This window comes from Sander vitreus, chromosome 12, assembly GCF_031162955.1.
Source record: "Sander vitreus isolate 19-12246 chromosome 12, sanVit1, whole genome shotgun sequence".
Taxonomy (NCBI): Eukaryota; Metazoa; Chordata; class Actinopteri; order Perciformes; family Percidae; genus Sander; species Sander vitreus.
The window spans coordinates 9,348,521-9,364,455 of NC_135866.1; the positions used below are offsets into that span (position 1 = coordinate 9,348,521).

The 15,935-nt window shown below is 39.7% G+C and overlaps 2 protein-coding genes across 5 annotated transcripts; one reads left to right on the forward strand and one right to left on the reverse strand.

Moving 5' to 3' along the window:
* Positions 1–4,021: 4,021 nt before the first annotated feature.
* mau2 (MAU2 sister chromatid cohesion factor) lies at positions 4,022–11,567 on the reverse strand. The gene is given in 15 exon segments (XM_078264288.1): positions 4,022–5,655; positions 5,754–5,881; positions 6,710–6,800; positions 6,914–6,955; positions 6,958–7,011; positions 7,013–7,027; positions 8,367–8,450; positions 8,899–9,004; positions 9,256–9,346; positions 9,349–9,397; positions 10,108–10,158; positions 10,161–10,265; positions 10,370–10,397; positions 10,497–10,591; positions 11,451–11,567. Coding segments are annotated over 15 exon segments (1,410 nt in total). The 3' UTR covers positions 4,022–5,301.
* Positions 11,568–12,216: 649 nt separating this feature from the next.
* On the forward strand, positions 12,217–15,797 carry armc6 (armadillo repeat containing 6). Of its 4 annotated transcripts, none has more exons than XM_078263854.1 (9): positions 12,217–12,518; positions 12,626–12,672; positions 12,928–13,067; positions 13,637–13,722; positions 13,801–14,371; positions 14,517–14,662; positions 14,745–14,876; positions 15,028–15,165; positions 15,279–15,797. In XM_078263854.1, the coding sequence occupies exons 3-9, from the start codon at positions 12,947–12,949 to the stop codon at positions 15,489–15,491; spliced, it is 1,407 nt and encodes a 468-aa protein (XP_078119980.1). In that variant the 5' UTR covers positions 12,217–12,518; positions 12,626–12,672; positions 12,928–12,946; the 3' UTR covers positions 15,492–15,797. The 4 variants fall into 4 exon arrangements, with proteins under 4 accessions (XP_078119980.1, XP_078119978.1, XP_078119979.1 ...); XM_078263852.1 differs by having other exon boundaries at positions 12,218–12,536; XM_078263853.1 differs by having other exon boundaries at positions 12,218–12,475.
* Positions 15,798–15,935: the final 138 nt, after the last annotated feature.

Below are 15,935 nucleotides of genomic sequence, written 5' to 3' on the forward strand. Positions count from 1 at the left end.
TCTGTACGAAGGGGCCATCTTCTCATAATCCCCGCCCTAAACAAAAATGAAACAACACTCAATATGTCGAATAAAAAGATAATATGTCAGGCACTGACTTAAGTTCACAAAGACAGTAAATGGCTGCACCAAATTGCATGGCAATCCATCCAACAGTTGTCCAGACATTTCACTCTGAAACAAAACTGTCAAATCAGTGTTGGTGCTAGAGGAAAAGTCAGGGCATCACCAAAGTCATCAGGATACCTCCACTGGGGAACAGAAATCTCAGTGCCAAAATGTGTGCCAATCTGTGTTGAGTAGACATTTTATTGGATAAGTAAAAAAGTTCAACCTGCTGGTGGCATTAGATAAAAAGTCATTAGGGTCTACAAAATATTATGGCGATCCACCCAGTGGCCGTCAAGACATTTCACTTAAAAACAAAAATGTCAATCTTGTGGTGGCGTTAGAGGACAAGTCAGGGGATCACCAACGTTATTGTGATTCATCCTCTGGGGATCATACATGTCTGTACAAATCTGTGCCAATGTCCAATAACTATTTCCCCAGTAGAATATGATTCATGGCTTTATAGAGAACAGAAAATGTATTGTTGAGAATATTTACAGAAAGAATAGGCAAACAGCTAAGCATCATAACATTTTTTTTAGTGAGCTCTCTTCTGGTGTCTGGTCAGATTTTTTCAGGGGGTATATGGGAGATGAATGGGGGGACATAACTCACAACCTCAGTATTTCTAAAATCCTGGCTACAGCCATGGATGTATAATAAGAACTGGATACAGCGTTCAAGGCGGAGCCAGGTTTATTCTTTTGAAATTGCTCGTGAATGATCAACACTGCTTCTGCACTGTGTGGCCCATAGAGCAGGCACACTAGAGACTTTCGCTGGCCGAGCCGGCTACTTCCGGTTTGCGTTCCGCTAACATAAATGGTGATTAATGTCCAAATGTCATCGGACCGAATGGATCAAATTCTGACAGTTTTTGTGACGCTCAAAAAACTTTATCCACTCATTTACAGACATCTCTTTCGCTATGTAAGTCTATATGAAAAGATTTCTGGGACAGAGGGCATCACGTGACGGACCGGGAGTTATGTTTGGCCCATAGACTGTATAATATTAATGGACAGACCATAAACTCATTATGAAAATGTTTACTGAGGTAATAAATCAAGTGAGAAGTGGGTCACTTTCTCATAGACTTCTACAAAAACCGTCCTCCTTTTGCAACCGCCCGTATCGCCCCCTGCTGGAATTCAGATAGAATGCACGTTTAAGGCACTTCCGCATTTGCAGCACTTCGCCGAACCGGATGCTTTGTCCACTAATATTATACAGTCTACAGTTTGGCCACTATGTTTGATTTGCTTCAAAGCCCAGCGCACTTCCAAGGGGCCTGCTATAAGGCATTTCAAACATTAGTAAATAAGAGGTTAATGTGTCTTTTAATATATTTAAAGCTACATTGTGTAAGAATTTCTCCCATCTAGCGGTGAAATTGTATATGACAACAAACTGAATATTACTTTCTAGCCCCTCCCATTCCGATCGCATTTTAACTAAGCCGTATTATTCCAAGAAGTACGACTTCATCCGTGAGTGTTCCTTCCAGTGTAATAATAGTTTTACGTTTTCGTTATTTTGGTACTATTTCATTGCTAACATCAACTATCAGGTTCCCAAATGAATGCAAGCTAATGTTAGTAAAGTATCAGCGTGATCCTCCATCTTCAACAGCCTTTCAAATCTGCCGGCAGATCGAGTAATCTCCCCCTCCCTGGTATTTGTCATGGTGCCACTGAGTGTAAAAGCACAAAACGCGGAGGTATGTCCCTCTTTTGCTAATGTCTTTTAAAGATTGATGCGCAACATGGCAGAATACATACGAGCGACTCGCTCGAATGTATTCTGAATGATTGGCAATGATTGGCAGATTCTACGCTTATGAGAATACTTTAATTAGTTGGTGGAAGTAATTACACATGAATGAGCACATATTTGTGAAAGAACAAAGGGGCTTTTGCTAAGAATCAACTCAAAACATTACACAATGGAGCTTTAAAGAGGTGGAAAACAATACAGAAACACCTAGAAATATAATACAGTGAAACATCCCTACACTAATTACAACCTAGAGCATCTTAAGCTTATAAGATAAGGTCATAGTCTTAGTAGTTTTTGCTGTGGCTTTGTTGTATTGCATATTGTCAGTTGGTCTTTTTTCTTTGTCCACCCCATCTATTTATAAATAGTTTGTGTACTCATTGTTAATAACTTAACAAAACAATGATGATGTGATGATTTTTTTTTAAAGAAATTTCTATAGGAAATCAAATCAAATCAATTCAATTCAATTCCTGTAGGAATGGATGTAAAAGTTGATGATTTAGGCCTATATGTAGGCTACAATGTGACAGGACAGAGTCAGTCAGCAGGTCCTGACCAGGTGAAGGGATCAGCTGTGAAATCAAACAGGGGTCAGATCAGCATCCAGCCTATCTCGTCTCCCCGCGTGGAGTAGGCCTAATGGCCGCCAGTTGCAACATGACAGCTTCAACTTAATCCTCATTAAGTGCTGTAACAATGCAGGAAGTGGCTGCTGCAGTCACGATTAGACGGGCTCACTATTTGGCAGGAAATGGCTCTTTTCAGCTGCGTCCAAGACTCTTTGAGCGTCCCAAAACTTTTCACTTCTCACTAACCCTCCTCCTTTGGTGACGATAGGTTCCCGACAGCAGCGGACACGAAGACATCAGAGAGAAGAGAAGAAATATCATAACTTGATGATATTATTGTTGAAAACATTGATTTTGATAGGAAATGATAAAAAATCGGAGATCTCCATTAAATACCGATGGGCTGCAGAACCTCATGCTCATACTTGAAAAATACTGACGATTAGGCTGTGTGTTAAGTTAATATTCTGACGTGAGTTTACTTTTTATATTACAGCAATTATATTGTCAAAATCGGTGGGTATTTTCAGTTGATCAAGTAATTCATGTTTTTGGAACCTGGCCATCTAATTAACAGCTAAAAAAATAGAAGACTCCTACATTTTAGGGCAACATAACAGCCTACCTGTTTTAAAACATGAAACAGACTACTCAGATTTGGCAAACTAGCATAAGTGTAATCTTGATTGATTTTTTTGTATAAATCACTTTGCCTCCATAAATGCCAATAATATATAACTAAAACTGTTTTTCACAATGTGTGGACATTTTTTTTTAGTGATGCTGATGCAAACATCTTTAGATTTTGGTTTTGGATGTAGGCCAGATAGGAAAATATATCACCCTGTCTGTAATATAATGTAGGCTACTTTGGCCTGATGGGTTATATTGTGTTTGAAAATAGAATATATTGTTATAGACACCAAACCATCCCCCTTTTCACCATGTGCTGCTTTTCTCTGTACGGCTTTCACTCACATGGCATGTGAACTCACATTTTTAAAACTTGGAAGAATCTCTAAACAGTTTGATGCCAGTGGTTATGATCTGAAACATACAGTAGGCCTGTTGGTGACCTTTTTCTAAACAGGTGACCTGATCCTCGTCTCCCTCACAGCCCTGATGGCCTTTGCGTTGGACCCAAACATAATGTCCTTCTTTTTTACTCAGTTATTCCTCGGAAGTCAGGCCCCTTATTTGGGACAACAATGTCCACATCACCCTCAGAGCGTTTTCAGTGACACATTTCTGTTATTAAATTGGCTTTATACTCGGGTACTTTGCATATGAAATGAAACAGTGACAATTAATATACGACTTATCACTCTGCTGCTTTTATTGAATAGTAGCCTAACTACACTATGTATTCTTTATTTTTTTCTAATATAACATTTGTGGCCAATTCATGGATGTTAAATATCAGCAGATGATTATGTTTCTGGTTATTTTTCTCTTTGGGTGCCTGGGTAGCTCACCTGGTAGAGTGTGGGCCCATATACAGAGGCTTAGGCACCTAGATTTTAGTCATTGTTAGAGAATAATCAATTAATTCTACTTTTGTATCTTTATTTATAAAAAGTCATAGATGGGTTGAAGTTAAAATGACAATGGAGAAAACACATATAAAACAGTCCTCTATATAACATACTGTTAAATGCCAATACAATAAATGGGATCCATAATGTAGGTTTTATTGCAGTAATTACTTTGCAAAATACCAAACTCAGTTTATTTTGAAACTATCAGTGCATAAATCTGTAAAATAAATGTCTTCATAGAGAAAACTAAAAATACACCATTCCCACATTAGTGTAACTGAATCGACAGTCCTACCAGTTATTTGATAATAAATCAAAAGGTAATCAGCAAACAACAACTGCATCTGGTATAGTGAAAAGCAATATTAAATAAATAAGGTATTTAAATACAGATTTATACTGCCATCATCTGGAAAACATGAGTAAAACAGACAATGAGAAAAAAAAACATGATTCCAAAAAGATTTAAAAAAATATGTTTCATCATAAAACAACATATGTGTAAACTTATTATTATTATTATCTTATTATTACTGGTTTCTTGACTCCACACAAAATGTGCACAGCATATAAACATACACCACCACAGTCAGAGCAAAAGGGGCAAAAATCCAAAGGTCAGGCAGCAAGTCAACTGAATTGCAGTGTCCAAAAATTAGCCAAATACTTTTTTGATGCATCAAAGTCTCAAAACACGTTTAAAGTACACTTTTGATACCTTCAAAACATTAATAAATGCTTAAATGCCTCAATATTAAATGGTCAGCTGGTTCCAGGGTCTAGTAAATCTAATATAATCTTAAATTGTCTTTAATCTCATGAATGCTCATATTCGTTCCTCTTAACTACATGCAGCTGCCAAGTACATACCAAACATACCACTACGCTACATTAAGATCATTACAGATATATAGTATGCTGTATATCCACATGTAGCCTAACTAATACTGTGTGTCAGAACAAGCCAACCAGTGACAGATATTGAGTTCACGTGCAACAATACACTGAGTCACTGTCTGTTTGGCCAACGGATGGTTTAAATTCAACACTAATTTAAGATTCTTTAATCTTTAATGTTCTCTGAACATTTCTATTTCATGTCATCCAAAATAACAGTACCTCCATGATGGTCGAGAAAGAAAGAGTGAAAACATAAGCTAAATGAGACAAATCAGTTGAATTTAAAGGTTCCCTGTGGAGTCCCTATTTCCATTCTTTGTGCCAAGTAAGCTAAGCTAGTTTTATACTTCCAATACATACACGTATAAAAGTTGCATTAACCTTCTTTAAGAACTTTTCCTTTAATTTGTTTTTGGTCTAGTAGAACAAACTATTACAACCAATTCAAAATGTTTCAGTGTAATAAATGATGCTTTTGCTTTCCAAAACAAACTTAAATTTCTTAAATTCCAGTCATGCTCCAGTGCCCCAAATAGGTGAAGGAATGCCCTGAATGCCAAACACAATTTCATTAGAATGCCCCATCTTCTTCTTACCCTTTTATCAGCTGCTTCACCAGTCTGTTCATCTTTTTTTATGTCATTTTCCTTGCAATTGCTCTTCTGTGCCTCATTTTCCCAGACAGGGTGGGGTTTTGATCTCAGAGCAGGCTGGCCAGGCTGGTAGCAGGGCCATTCTGAGGCTGAAACTGTCCACTGGAACACAACACATGACACTTTCTTTTAAAAATCCAGGCAGGGTGTGATTGACTCAGTGTTTATACTGCAGGTTTAATGACTGACATTGTACTTACAAGGATGAGGTGGTGTTCAGGGAGGCTGCAGGCTAAGATGTGGTCCTGCAGGAGCTGCTGGGAAAAGTTCTGGTGCATCTGAGCTGCCTCGTGGGCCGCCATGGCGTTTCTACAAGCCTTGTTCAGATCTGCTGGGAAAAGATTATTCTGAATACTGATGAAACACAGCGGCAGTTTTATGTGGAACGATGTTGGATCCTGACGTCAGATCCACCTTTCAATGTGTTTAGACTTATCAAGTTATTGCAGAGCGATTAAGTGTTTTTTCAGTCACTTTGTTGTGCCCACTTTTAATCTAGTTGTGGCTTCATTACTCTGTGGTGTATCGATGCTATGACTGAATGAGAAAAATGGGTATCTCTGCCTCCTCTGCAAGGGATCTCTCCCTGTATGATTGCTGAACATTGGTGCAAAAGGTTGGTGGAATGAAAGCTCTTCTGATGAATTGTACAAACATACAAGTGAGCAAGCTCAGCAACTGCTACCAGATGCAGAGTATTATTATGAAAATAATGAATGATGAAATAACATTTCATAATGAGTAATACATGAATAATTTCTTAAATAATTTCATAAGTTATTGTTTCATTTCATAATTATTTAACAAATGATTTAATATTGAACACTTTTTATACCTATGAGATCTGATGTGATTATTGATCATAACCAGCTGATGAATCCTAATGTTTTTGGTGACCCCCTTGACATTTGCCAACATCACACCAAAATGTCCACTGGTACACAAAAATCTAAAGTGAATGGGCCGACTGCATGGAAATTCACTGAGCACATTCTTGAAGGCATTCCATTTTGGGACACTACGAGTTCTCCTCTTGCGCCTCCATCAGGCCAAATATTTATTATCTTTTATTACATCCTTTAACAGGAAAATATTTCCTGTAACACAATATTAACATAAAAGCTGACTATGAATGATGACTGAGTGGCCGTTGTACCTTTAAGGAGTGCAGAGGACCAGAGCTGCACGGACACGTCTGGGATCTTGCTGGCCAGCTGCATGGCAGGAACCGCCATATTGCTACTTTCCTGAGAAAAATATGGAACCAGACAAGTAGTCAAGATCACATCTGCAGTCCTAAGATACTGGTGCTACAGTGTGGGGTCTAATGAAGAGGATATGTGGTAATATGTAGACTCACCCTGTGGTTGCCCAGGACAAAAAAGATGTGACCCAGCAGGGTCCCAGCGAGAAGGCAGTCAGCCTGTTTAGATCCTCAGCATTAGACATCTTCAGGGTCTCCCTTAGAAATCTTCTGTTGATGCAAGTTTACATGTTAAGCTCTCTTGCTCTAAACATATATATTTATATTTAAAAAAACGAGCACCTTGTTCAATTGTATTTGTCTGTTCTGTATGTTCAAAAATATAAAACAATAAAAAGTTGATCTAAAAAAAAAAGGAAAAAAAAGGTGCCTGTTGTTTTGTTTCCGGTCTAGCTAGATCCGGTGTGGTGTTGTAGTTTTTCTAATGTTACTAGTTGTTGCAACAGCATGAAAAAAAAACGACAAAGCTTGCTAGGCCAAAAAGAACGTTAATCCCGCGATAAAAAAATTATCTAAGGCGTTAAAATGGGTTTGCGTTAACGCCATTAATAACCATAGACAGTATATGAGAATGGACCAAGAGATCCCGTTGCTCTAGACGGAGACCAGTGAAGGATATTAGAAGCACTTTTCCGGTGAGCGCTGAGCGTTACTGCGCAGCCTCCAACTGAGAGAGACGACGTAGATGTGACGTGAGCAACCTGTCTGAAAGTTGTAAGTCTTCTGGTAGCTGTGCCAAGAAAAATCTCAATCATTCCCAATCTAGCAGAGACGGAGAGCGTAGGTATATGTAAGGAGATAACATGGACACAGGCTAATTACTGCTAACTAAAATGCTAGTTAACATTAGTAATTAAACTTAAACAGCTAATGTAAGTCGAAACTGCCTGCGAGCTTCTCCTGTACTATACGGTAATTCCTCTACTATGCGACAGTAAGTCGCGTGGTTATGACACAATCGTTAGCCTATTTTTACAAAAACGTCTGCTACTGAGCCATAACGTGAGGTACAAGGTAAAGGAGCCTTTTATACATTGTCGTGTTTCTTTAGAAATAAACAATGGACAAATAAAGTCTTTAAACGCTTCAGATGTAAAGTTATTCGCTGTCAAAGTGACGTCAAAATGAATGGCAGTCAATGGAATGCTAACGTCGGGTGATCACTTTGTAGCATTAAAATGGCACCATAGGAGGTTCGAGCTCTGCAGCGAAGCTTACCCCCTTGTTAATAACGCGTTTAACTGACAGCACTAATTAAATATAGAATGTAGGGCTGGACGATTAATTGAAAAATGTATCGACATCGAAATTCTGAAGCTGTTATCGATGTATTTTTCCCATGACGATAATTTAGATAATTAAAAACCCCGTAGTGTCCGTTGTTTGGAAACAAGTTGGCTTCAGAAAAGATGATTTAGAACGCGTTTAATTATCTTTCATTTATCATTATCGAGGTAAAATGTGCAATTAATCATGATTTTGATGTTAGGTCATATCGTGCAGCCCTAATAGAATGTTTAAATGCTGAAGGAAACAGCAGCTCCCTGACCTCCTGATGTCTGTTGCCTTCCCAGATGTAGACACTGGCCAGGTTGGTCACAACAAACGTCCACAGCTCCTGGTGTGTTGTCGTCTAACAGAAGAAGAAAAGAGAACGACATCTAAGCGTCACATAGTCAGGGCTTTTATACCCTAAGGCATCCTCTGTTGAAATGTCGTTTATTGGCTGTCATATAATTGTACCGTGTCTTCAAAAATGTCAGCTTTAGGAACTGATACAAACAGGCTTAAAAGTGAATTAATGAAAACATTTTCTTGGTTTTCTACTGGGTTTGAAAGATCTGGATAACCCCAGGAAATCAGAGAGAGTTCACAATCCACAGGGGACAGTGACGACATGAAACTCTGAGAAACCTGAGAAATCTAAACACAGAGAGCAATCATCACACTCTTAAACTAGGATTTAAAACTCTGGACAAGCTCCAGAGTACACTGGTGTTATAGAATATCTGTGTTTTTTTTTTCCACAATCATCAACAGCCTGGCAACATACAGGTGAACTGCTACTGCAGATGACGCACCTCTTGTAAAGCTGTGGCCTTGTGTCCGGTGACCAGCCGGCACATGATGATGTGTTCCAGCAGGAGGACTTGGAACGTGGACAGAACTTGGACAGAATGTCCAGCACTTTGGACACATACAGATGGATCAGAGTTGAGTTGTCATTAAGGGGGAGATAAGCAGTGAGCGTATTCCAATAAACTTACTCTTCAGCTTCTCCAGCTGCATTAGAGCTTTGTCTGTTTACTTCTGTGCCTTCTCCAAGTAGCCCGCCTGCATAGAGTGCATCCAGAACAGAATATCCTCCTTTAAAGTTTATGATCACATTTTATGGATAACAACACCTTTGTGTGTGTGTGTGTGTGTGTGTGTCTCACCAGGTACACAGGCACACACACATGTGCTCCTTGGGCAGCCAGTGAAAGAGAGCTGCTGGATTAACTGGAAGGACCTCATCATCGTGGAGATGGTCTGGATACACTGCTGAAGCTGCTTCAGACACGGCTTCACAATCTTTACCTACCCAACATATAAATAAAGACAATGACTTTGTTACTTTGAGCATCATAGCTTATCTAGAATGTTAGTTATTTCATACCATAAACGCGAAACTGACTATGAAACAAGCATATTAAGCATTAGTTACCATAACTCTTCTCGTATTGACTACAGGTACTATACTTAAAGGTGAAGTCTGCGATTTCGGAGAAAGATTGTTGATATTTGAACTTAACACCCAAACAAATACACCCCTCTCGACATGCGCCAGATTTACTGTGACTCCCACTGCCTTTCTCTTTATACGTCCATGGCCTTTCCCACTGTCCTGTGCACAAGTACAAACGGAATAATGTTGTGTGGCTCGGTTTGGGACAATTTGTTTGTTTCCTATTTACAGGGCTGTGTATGAACACTGGATGTGTTTTCTAGCACACACAGAATGGACAGCTAGGGGATTGTAAGAAGATATTTGCTGAATTTGATAAGAAGTGTTTTGGATTAAAATTGTTATATTATTATCCATTTAATTTACTCAACAACATAAGCTTTAACTACAAGTTAGGGTTATGGCGCAAAATCCTTCACTAAATAAGTGTTCCTTTCTTTAAACCTTTCAAATGTTTGTGTGAAAAATGCGAGAGAAAAAATCTAATTTGTTTTTCCTTTGACATGCAGCTCTTAGCTTGGCATTTTTTTCCCAGTAGTGAGACATGTTTATACAGCTGTACCTGTCCAGCATCCAGGTAGTGAGTAACCTGCAGCACCAGCAAAAAGAACCCACGAGGGATTCCTTATGAAATGGATTTCCCTGCCAGTTTTCTACAATGGTCCCACACAGCGTCAGCAGAGGGTGCACCTCACTCAGCTTCTGCTCCGTAAGCAGCAGCTACAGAGCCACAAACGCAAACAGTATGCAATTTACAGAATTGCACATTGAGTACACAAATAATATGTAAAGTGCCTTTAATTAACAGAATGATTTACGCTTACCATTCCTTTACTTAGTAAAAACAGAGCTCTGCAGGAAAAGAACAGACTTAATGTGAGGTCATGAGCATTAAACCACACATCAATGTCCAATCTCTCAGTGTGTTCAACATAAATCTAATCTGTTTACCTTGTGTACTCTAAGCCCATGACTCCTGCATACTCTGCTCCGACTCAGAGGAGATCACAGGCAGATATCAAGTCCTTCTCCAGTGCATGTAGTTGCTGAGAAAGAGAGAAACATCCCACACATAATGAAACGTGCTTCAAATCAACTGAACAAATATGAATATGTTTATAATACATGATATCTTCTTACTGCCAGCTGTAAAAAGCAGTCTACAGTGCCTGTAGGGAGTTTGAGTTTGAGAAATCTGGATGACCTTCCGCAGCACTGGTTTAGCAGAGTCCACCAAGTTCTTGAAAATAGAAGCCAGTAGGTGAAATAAGACAGATCGAAACAACCAAGCAATATCTGAAGCAGAAATTACATTATTTTACTCATTTAAGTTATAGTATAATTATGAATTTTTTTTAACATACACTGGATGGAAGAGATGCATGCGCCTACCTGTTGACAGTAGAACTCTGATAAAATACTTGCTACTTCAAACTTCTCATCTTCAAATTGGGAGATCTGACATAAATCATGAAGGGATTTAATTGTCCCACTGACAGATAAATTAATGCCAAGTCAAATCTCTTTATTAAACATGTATGTATGTATGATTTTGAGGAGCTGCGTTGATGTTGAGGTAACACACCTTGTATTAGTTTCTGTGTTATTTCATTATACGCAAAAAAAAGGATAGGCCTACTTGTTGTGATATGAACCACTGCATAAGACACTAAGAAAGCCAAATATTAGTGTCAGCATCACACTGGGCATGGATTTTGACAGTGAGCTGGTGCAATTGATAGAAAATCACACATTGGTAAACATGTTTCGCATCATAAACTATATCAGTAGTTCATTGTACCACAGCCTGGTATCAGACACTCTGGCTGCTGCGCACCGCTTTCTCCAGGTGAGTTTGGGCCAGCTCGCTGTTCTTTGTGTGTCGATACAGCCCCGAGCCTTGACCTTAGGAGGCGGCTTGTACTGAAACACTGCCTGCAGACAGTGACCACACACAGACGGATCTTCGGCGGACTCGACGTACGGAAATGTTCTGCAAAGCCCAGCTGGGCTTGGTACCATGGCTCCGGGGTCTCTGTACTCGCTGCCATCTTCAGCGGTCCGAAGACAAAACAACAACAACATGTAACAATTTTACTTTGGACCAACGTCCGCCGAATGTTTAGCCATAGACTGTAAAAAGGATTTCTACCTCAACCCGTTCTTATTACACATCCATTCCTCACGGTTTTGCATAACATTTAGTGGTAGCGCCAAGCTAGCAAGAGGAATAACAACTTCCGGTCTTTATCTTCAAAATAAAAACGCACGAGTAAGAGTAAGACAAACTTAATACACGTTTTCGAGTAATTAAAGTTATTGCAGTTATTGCAATACATTGCCTCGAAAGAGGTATTTCACGATTTATATCCGTTAGACATGCATGGGAGTTTACCACGATAATGTTATAAATGACAAAAATGCCACCTTTATTTTGAAGGGATAGTCATAATAAAACTTTCCCTTAAAGTGTCCGTTTGTGTCCCATTCATCCATGGTCCCCTTATATAACAGATAATAACGTAATGCTTCCCTCTTCTTCTTCTCTAAACATTCTAGCTAACGTTACTCCATTTGTAATGTTTTTCCCTTGTCGTGACCCCGGTGACAAACTAACGGTAAAATCGTTGAAACGGAATTACTGGAACTAATGTTTTGCAGTCTGAGTCCTAACCGAGAACATGTATGAGAGGGACCTTTTGCGGAATTTACTATTCACTTACAATTTCCATAGACAGTATATAAGAATGGACTAACAGATCCCGTTGCTCTGAATGGAGACTGAACGGATCGGGTACTGACAGACGCTTACCCCCTTGAAAATGTTACGTCCAATTCACGCCCTGTTCACGCCCCGCGCTCGTTGCTGAGAATAGGCAAGCTACATCCATGGCTGAGAGCTGAAGTAGCGTGCACAACGACTACGGAAAGTGCGTAAATCGACAGCGAGCGGTGGCCCGGTTCATTTAACTTGTCTGTCACTTGGCGGTGGTAATATGTATTATGTTAACAACAGTGTAACAGTTAAGTAATCTGACCTATTTATTGTATGACGATATTTATCCATTTTTCCATTTAAGTGGAAGAAAAACCTCGTGATATCGCGAGAATCCAGCCGCCGTGCAAGGTAAGGGAAACATGAGCGTTACATTACAACCTATTCAAAGATTCTCTATAACTAGGTTCCCGTCTCTGCCCTATTATACATTAATGATTACAACAGCTTTTTGTAACGGTAGCTTTGTCATTTTCAACAGCTGTTGTCTGCAACAGGCGTAGAGTAGAAACGCATATATTAGCTAACTAGCTAGCTAGCTATCTTGGATAAGACCGAATGAACGCATCTTCTGACATTATCGGGTATTACACTTATTTTTCACAGTGGAGATTAACTGGCGAAAATGGCGAAGCGGAGGATCACACAGGAAACCTTTGATGCTGTTGTCAGGGAAAACATGGAGGAGTTTGAGATGGGTCCTGATGAGGCTTTGAAGGAGGCTGTGGAGCAGTTTGAGTCGCAAGGTAACGTAGCTAGAAAGCACAAGGACTGGTAGTTGATTAATGTACAGTTTTGTTGTTCATTGTTGCTATAAGTTGTATATTGACTCTATGAATGAGGCCACGCCTGTTATGATCTATATAGCTAAACGTCAGAATCAGAATGACACACGTGAAACATATCAAATGCAAAATATCACTATGTCTATCTTTTGCACCTCAAAAGAAGTGAAATCATTGATGACCAAATTGCAGCTGCTTCGGTCAGTTAAACCTAAGACAATTATTGATCATGGTAGAGGAATGGTTTCTAGTGACACATCTCACTGGAGCCATGATGCCTCATGATCAATATCCATATTGGAATAATGCTCAGGAAATATGTAGCCATTTCATTTTGGCAATGTTATCATTTTTCATTTCCCTTGTATTCTAAAATGACAATAGCTGTCTCATGAATACTTGGCCCTGCTGCCTCCGAACTTAGTTCTGCATGCTTACAGAATTATGCTTATTTTTGATCTTTTCTGTTTTTGTACTTTCTATTTTGTCGTGTGTCAAAGCATTAACCCTAATCTTATGTGTGGATGCAGGTGTGGACCTCAGTTATATAGTAAAAGCTGTAGCAGCTGTATCATCTGACGACAAACCAGAAGAGCAATCACACAAGGTCTTACAGGTAAGTCCTGTTATTGCGAAAAGGGATCGCAGACTGCAAACGTGTCAACATCTCTTCATCATCTTTTTTTCTCTACAGGCTTTGGATTCCCTCCGCATTGGAAAAGACTCTGCCAGTGTTAAGGAAGTGATGGCAGACATAAAATGCTTCACTGAGCATTGCTCACTTGAATTTGCCCAGAGGTACCTGGCTGCCCAAAAAGACGCCTACCCCGTCATCCTCTCTTACTGCAAAAAGAGTGTGGAGGAGCAGGAAGCTGTGTTAACTGCCCTGTCCGCTCTGGCTGCACTGACAGATGGACAGCCGGACTTGTTGGATGCAGAGGGCCAGCAGTTCCTTTTGAATGTCCTTAAGAAGTACGAGGCAGATTCCTCTGTGTTGTGTGTAGCCATTTGCACTGTGCGTCACTGCTGTTTGAAACATGAACAAAACAGGCAGGATTTGGTAAAAGGTGGCATCCTGCCTCTGCTGACCGGTGCTACCGCACAACACAGTGGATGTGCTGAGCTGGTCAAGGAGGCCTCGGCTGCTCTCAGGATCATGACCTTTGATGATGATATCCGAGTTCCGTTTGGGCAAGCTCACGAACACGCCAAGATGATTGTTCTTCAGCACAATGGACTGAAGGTTTTGATTGAGTCTGCAAAAGGTAAGGCCAGTTGATGGCTAGTTTATGTGGGTGTTTAGCACAATAGCTTCAACTACTTTATTTTGTTCATATCATCATATATTTTCTTATCTGATTTTGATTTCTTTACTGTAATTCGGTTATCTCCTGTGCTCCTCCCTCCCAGCTCACCTCGGTAATACTTCTGTTCTGAGAGAGCTGTGTGCGACTTTGTCCCATCTGGCTGTAAGGAATGAGTTCTGTCAAGACATCTGTGATCTGGGAGGATTGAAACTCATCATGACGCTGCTTGCGGAGAGCTATGAGACACCAGTAGGCTACTAAAAACAAAGGATTGTGATACAAACTGATTCAACTTCTGTTCCGCTCACTGAAACTGGGTTTTTCCTTATAGGAGTTGGTTCGGCAGGTCCTTAGTGCAATACGAGCCATAGCAGGAAATGATGATGTGAAAGATGCAGTTGTTAATGCTGGTGGAGTCGAGCTCATTGTTATTGCCATGAACAGACACATGAGCATCTCTGCTGTGAGTTAAATGTTAATTGACTATGAATAGGTTTGATCTAGCATTTAGTATACACATTTTAATATACATCGTTTTTTGTTGAATGAAAATGTATTTGAGTTCTAAATAAATAATGCAAATGTCCTAAGATTATGTTGCCGTTCTTCTGTAGGTGTGTGAGCAGGGCTGTGCATGCCTCTCTGTCCTTGCTTTGCGTAAACCAAACAACTGCAAAGTCATCATGGAAAATGGAGGTGCCTTGGCTGCTCTGCAGGCTATGAAGACACATACTGATAAGGTCAATGTGCAGGTAATATGAGGTCATTAATAATAATTAATATGCTTACTTAGAAAAACAAGGCCTGGGACAGTCTGTAAAATCTCAATGTCCCTGTTTTCTCTTTTTTTTTTTTTGCTAAACAGAAACAGGCATGTATGCTGTTGAGAAATCTGGTTTCACATATGAGTAACTTAAGCCAACCAATCCTGGAGATGGGAGCAGAGGCCCTGATAACCCAGGCCCTGCAGACCCATGAAGATTGTGGTGACGTGGGTAAAGCAGCCCTCAGAGATCTGGGATGCCACGTGGAGCTCCGAGAGCTGTGGACCGGCAAAAAGGGCAGCCTTACCTACTGAAAATAGGGGAGAGCATCGCTGTACACCCTTACCATAAGTTTGCCTGAAAAGAAATTTAAGGCAAGATGAAATGTTATCTTGGTACACATAGCCAAGAGTTTAAGCAGATGCACCTACCCAGCTAGACATATTTGTTTAAAGTAGTTGATGTAGAAAAGGCTTGTGAGTAAGTCACCGGTCCCACACAACGCTTTTGAGAGATAATGTTTCCAATCCTTTTTCTGTTTTTGAAATGTAGCCTACAAAGAGGTCATTGTAGTGCTGTTGTACATGTTTTGTTTGTTATTAAATTTTTTTTAAAACAAATTTTCTGATTCACAATTTCATATCTGTACCGCGTTTATGTTAATAAGATGTTAAATTGTGTGTTTTGTGGCATGGGTAAATATAAATAAATCTATTTGCTGTCATGCAAATAGTTTAACTGCATTGTTGTGCAGATTT